Source organism: Geospiza fortis, unplaced genomic scaffold, assembly GCF_000277835.1.
Source record: "Geospiza fortis unplaced genomic scaffold, GeoFor_1.0 scaffold132, whole genome shotgun sequence".
NCBI classification, from domain to species: domain Eukaryota; kingdom Metazoa; phylum Chordata; class Aves; order Passeriformes; family Thraupidae; genus Geospiza; species Geospiza fortis.
The window spans coordinates 183,561-189,137 of record NW_005054446.1 but is presented as its reverse complement, the minus strand read 5'-3'; the positions used below and the strand labels follow the sequence as shown (position 1 = coordinate 189,137).

The 5,577-nt window shown below is 54.1% G+C and overlaps 1 protein-coding gene across 1 annotated transcript; it reads left to right on the top strand.

Annotated features, from left to right (window-relative positions):
- The first annotated feature begins 6 nt into the window (after positions 1-6).
- On the top strand, positions 7-5,117 carry ACOT7 (acyl-CoA thioesterase 7). The gene is made up of 9 exons (XM_005427482.2): positions 7-116; positions 517-673; positions 1,176-1,267; positions 1,402-1,516; positions 1,945-1,959; positions 2,566-2,652; positions 3,365-3,481; positions 3,676-3,860; positions 4,525-5,117. The coding sequence occupies exons 1-9, from the start codon at positions 60-62 to the stop codon at positions 4,630-4,632; spliced, it is 933 nt and encodes a 310-aa protein (XP_005427539.2). The 5' UTR covers positions 7-59; the 3' UTR covers positions 4,633-5,117.
- The last annotated feature ends 460 nt before the right edge of the window (positions 5,118-5,577 follow it).

Sequence of the window (5,577 nt, the reverse complement as noted above, 5' to 3'; positions counted from 1 at the left end):
TTATTCGCCCAGACGATGCCAACATCGCGGGGAATGTCCACGGGGGAACCATCCTGAAGATGATCGAGGAGGCAGGAGCCATCATCAGCACCCGCCACTGCAATTCCCAGGCCGGGGTGAGTAGGTACCGGTGTGTCTGCCAGCCTCTGGCACGGTGACCTTTCACTCCCTGCCGTGTCTCACTGGGAGTATTTCCTCCTGCAGGCATACCACTAGTGTCTCTGGCTGCAGCCAGGTCCCAGTAGCTGGAAGAATTCTGCTGAAATTTTGGTTTACTAGCAGAAACATTATTGCTCCTTATTGCTGTTAATTTTTTAACTCCTGAGAAAGGCAAGTTGGGGCAGCCCCGGTGTTGGTTACAGATGGGGAAGGAAGCACAGCCAGCGGCTGATAAGGTGGCGGTTGCAGTATCCGAGCTGCACATGGCATGGCAGGTTTGGCTGGTGTCAGGAAGCTGCCGGCTGTGGTCCCGTGGCGTGGCTGTGATCACTATCTTGGCTGTCTCACCGTCCCCAGGAGCCCTGTGTGGCTGCACTGGCACGGGTGGAGCGGACGGACTTCCTGTCGCCGATGTGCATCGGCGAGGTGGCCAACGTCAGTGCCGAGATCACCTACACCTCCCGGCACTCCGTGGAGGTTCAGGTCAACGTCATGTCTGAAAACATTTTGACAGGTGGGTGGCTGCTGGTGGGTGTGTTCCAGAATACCGGGAATAACAGTGTTGAGCCAAGAGCTTGCAGTGGTGACCCCATCCTCTGCTCCACCACATTTGGCAGAGAGGGGATCTGGCGTGTTTATTGACAGAGCTGGGAGTGGAGGGAGGGCTGGTGCTCGGGAGGGAGGCCAAGCTGGCTCCCTGGGATTTACGGCTCCATTGTAGTGAAAAACAGCAAAATCTGTTCGTAGCTCTTCCTGCCTGATTTGCTGCCTGTGGCTGCCTTTGGCCTGAAAAAGTCCCTTTTCCTGCTCTTGCTGTGACAACCAGTTCTGCTTGCTGGGACATCTTCCCAAAAGCACATTGTCACATCCGCTAAGAGCTAAAGCCTGGTAGGAGCCAGCAGGGCAAGGGGCCACCAATGCCAGTGGCATTGCCAGTATGTGCCCGACGCCAAACTGGTGGCAGGTACAGCGCTGCTAGCCTTGGCACCATCACCTGCTGCCCCCTTCTCCTCCAGGGGCAAAGAGGGTGACGAACAAGGCGACACTGTGGTATGTGCCGCTGTCCCTGAAGAACGTGAATAAGGTCGTTGAGGTTCCCCCCATCCAGGTAGGACAGCTCACTTGGATCCCCCCGACCTGGAATTTGTCCTCCCTGTGAAATGGCACTAACCTGGCCCTGTTGGCACTCCCAGCTGTGCCAGTGGCTGTGCCAATCCCCTTCTTACCAGCCTTCTATTCCAGTATGCGAGGAAGGAGCAGGAGGATGAGGGGAAGAAGCGTTATGAGGAGCAAAAGCTGGATCGGCTGGAAACGAAGCAGAGAAATGGTGATGTGATCTTACCTGTCATCAACCCAGGTAACACAGGCAGTGTGTACCCAGTGCAAATTGCCCAGCAGTACTGGGAGACCAGACTGGTCCCCAGGGCCCTGTAGGTGCGAGTGTGCATTCTGAAACATCACACCAGGGATGGGGATGGGATTTTGGAGCAGCAGTGTGTGAGTGGAGGGGGAGCTGAGTGGATACCTGTGGTACCCTGAAGGGGCTGGTGCATGAGATCCCCTCTACCAAAACCCTGTTCCTGTATCCTTGTGTGCTTGTGTGCAGCTACAGCTGGTTTTGCTCAGCAAGGGGTAAATGCAAGTGCTGGGCAAGGGTGGCCTCTAGGCTTGGCTGTGGTCTTCAGGCAGAGGTGGAGATGTGGCACATGAGAAATGTTGGGGGGAGGTGATGGGGGATGAAAGTTGCTCAAATGCTTTTTTCTCCTCTGTCCTTCCTGCTCACAGACAGGCAGACAAAAGGTAAGGATCAGCAGGCACTGCTCCATGGGTGGTGACCCTCAGTGGGACTGGGCTGCTTTTTTCCTTTCTTTGAGCTTCTTTAACATCTCTCATCAGATAGGAAACACAGCCATTTCTGAGAGAGGATTTCCTCTGCTGGGTGTTTGAGGGTGTGACTCCTGTCACCTGGAGGGTGTGGTGGGACAGAGGTCACCAGGATGTGCCAGAGCTGGGGGCATGGGGGTGAAAGTCTTCCCACCAAGGGGAAAACAGGGGCTCTATGCAGCAGGGTCTGGGAGGTTCAGCTGAGGGGGGAAGCAGACAGCAGTGTGACCCAGTTCACTCCTGTTTGCTTACATGCTCTTTGAAAGCTTGAAAAGAAAGAAATGAGCTGAGCTAGGATAAAGTGGATGGGTGGAGATTAGAGGGAGGCAGCAGCCCGTCAGGTGATGAACAGTCTATGCTCTTGGAACTTCTCCAGCCTGGTTTAACCACTGGTTTCCACATAGTTCAGCTGTGCACAAGCCAGCCCCATGTTTTCTTCCTTTGGACAACTTAAGGCAGGGGTGTATGGTGGTGTATGGGTGCCAGCTGAGTAGCTCTCACCTTGCTTTGCTCTCTAACCAGAGCCACACACCGTTGGCTACAGCCAGTCCAGCCTGATCCACCTGGTGGGCCCGTCAGACTGCACACTGCTGGGCTTTGTGCATGGAGGTGAGTGAGCACTGCCCTGCACAGCACCCGGGCTTCAGCTCCAGGTGGCTTTTCCCTGGAGCAAAGCGTGGTTGGAGAGTGACTCTGTTTTTGGTGGGCTCTGCCTCTGGAGGCACACAGGCCCCTTTGCATTGACTGTCAAGGTCAGAGTTGCTTTAGCTGAGACAAAAGTTTCATCTTTTTCTGTGCCCCAAAAGCTCATGTACTCGAACTGTAAATCCTACAGTTTTGTCATCGCCTGTGGGATTGCAAATCCTGGAGTACAAACACGCAGCGTGTGACTGCTGTTGCCTGAAGTAATTTCCTCTTGGCTGGCAGCGCCCATCACCTGCAGGGCTGGCACATGTGGTGCAAGCCCTGGGAGAGGTGTGTTTACTGAGAGTTGGGACAACACATACCTAATCCTTAAACAAACAAAACGAACATGGTCAGAGCTGTTTCAAGGTTTGTGGGACTGATCTTACCTTGCAAGGGTCAACTTTGCTCAGAGAAATTTGGGAGAAACAGAGCTGACCTTAATCACAGGTCTGTGAGGATACTGCCCTGCTATTGACAGGAGCCCTTGTACTGGATTTTCCTGAAATTGGGACTTAGTCTCTGGTCCAACTCCCCAGCATAGCTTTGGCCATGCTAAGGCCTTACTGACCTTTGCATGGTTTTCCTGAAATCCCACTGACCTTCCTGAGACAGGACCCTCTGCTTGCCCTCACAGGTGTCACCATGAAGCTCATGGATGAGGTTGCTGGGATTGTGGCTCCCTGCCACTGCAAGACCAACATCGTCACTGCCTCGGTGGATGCCATCAACTTCCACGAGAAGATCAAAAAAGGTACCAAGGGTGGTGGCAGACACTGTGATCTGCTGTGTTGCCACACCCTGACTCCCTTGGATGCACTCTCAGGACATGCTGGCAGAGAAAATTAGACCCTGTTTGATTAATCCTGTGCTCTGCTCAAGACACAGCTTAAGCATAAAACACGCAGGGCTCCTTGCTCCCTTCACTAGCCCCTCTCTGTTTCACAGGCTGTGTCATCACTGTCTCAGGACGTATGACATTCACTAGCAATAAGTCCATGGAAATCGAGGTCTTTGTGGATGCTGACCCGTTTGTGGATGAGCCCCGGGAGCGGTACCGTGCCGTCAGCGCCTTCTTCACCTACGTGTCCCTGAGCAAGGAGGGGAAGCCCCTGCCCGTCCCGCAGCTGCTGGTAAGAGCTTTTCTCTCTGGATTGGACCCAGCAGGGCCATCACCTCTCCTGCTCCTCCTACAGCAGACCCCAGCCCAAGAAATCCTCTTCCTTTGAGTTACTCAGCAGAAAAATACAAGCACGAACGAGACTTCCTGGGACAGGCTTCAGTGGGTTTTGCTTGTTTTATTTTTTGTTTTTGTTTTGTTTGGTTTGTTTGTTTTGTTTGGGGTTTTGGCGTGTAGTGTTTTTGTTTTGGGTTTTGATTGTTTTTGTTTTTAATTTTTCTTTCTTTAGAAAATTGCCAGTGTGGAGATTGGGGATTTTCTCCTTTCTCATTGTTGAGGACAGGCTGCATGCACGCCCTGCACCAGGGGACCCTGAGTGGCAACGGAGGCCCCCACATCCCTAATAGCTGCTCCCCATGGTGTCCCCATTCCAGCCTCCTGCCTATATCATCTCCCCTAATCCTGGCAGGGCTTTGCTGACGGGGTGCTCCTGACTGGGGGTGCTGCTTAATATTTGATGTGGCACAGGTCTCCTGCTTAATGCAGGGCATGCTGGCTGTCATGTGTGTTTGACAGAGAGCAGCACCTCACAGAAGTGTGAGGGGAGGCGTGTTTCCCTCCCACACATACTTGCAGCGCACTGACACCGCAGCTTTGCACTCTTTCTGTGACCCCAGACGGAGACGGAGGACGAGAAGCGTCGCTTTGAGGAAGGGAAGGGCAGGTACCTGCAGACCAAAGCCAAGAGGCAGGCGCAGATGCAGCAGCAGGCTGCCCAGCAGTGACCTGGGTGGCAGCAGTGCCCGCCAAGCATACAGGTTGTTCCCGTTCGTTTTGTGTCCGGCCCGCGCCAGCCCCGTGCCTCCGCCCGCCCCAGCCTGCTGCCAGCTCCACCGCTTCGCTGCTGATGGGCTCAGCACCGCAGACCTCGTGCTTCAGGTGGCTCAAGCCCCCAGGAGTCTTCCCAGGCACTCACCATCTGCCTCCAGAGCCATTATTGCTGTTTGATCCCCGCTGGTGACGTTCCTGCCTGTGTCAGAGCCAGGCTGGAGGCGTGTGGTGGCTCGAGGGGCGCGTGAGGCCGCGAGTCTTTGTGCTGCTGTGTTCGACTCGCTGGTTTGTCCTACCGTGCACACCAAAGCTTTCGTACGTGCTGTGCCGCGCCGGGGCCGCACTGAATGTCTGTGACATCTCTAGGTAGTTCTCTGTGCGCATCTAAGTTATTTAAGGAATCCTGTGGCATAAATAAAATCTGTTTCATTGACTGGAATGAATGGCTGACACTTTTATTTCAAACAATTGTGCTTTTCCTCCCTCCCCCAGATCCGCCCGCGCTCCCCAAGTGGCGCCAGGCGTTCCCAGCCTTGTTTTTAAGGAAGTCTGGTTGTTTTAACGGGGCCCTCAGAAGAGTTCCTGCTGGAATGGGTACCCGGTTTGGGATATTAAACAATAAACTGCCTGACAGGAGGTTCTAGTGCGGTGGGGCTGGTCTCTGCAGGGGTGCGTGCAGCGCGATGACAGAGGGTAATGGTTTTAGGCTGACAGAGTGAAAATTCAGAACAGGGATCAGCAAATGTGTTCCCTGTTCCTGTGCTCAGGGCAGCAGGAAGGGATGGAGTCACCATGTCTGGAGGTGTTCTGCGGCATCTGCACCTGCCGCTGGCGGATGGGTTTAGGGAAAGGTTCACAAACTTCTCATGAGGTTCCTGAAGGCTTTATCTTACAGATTC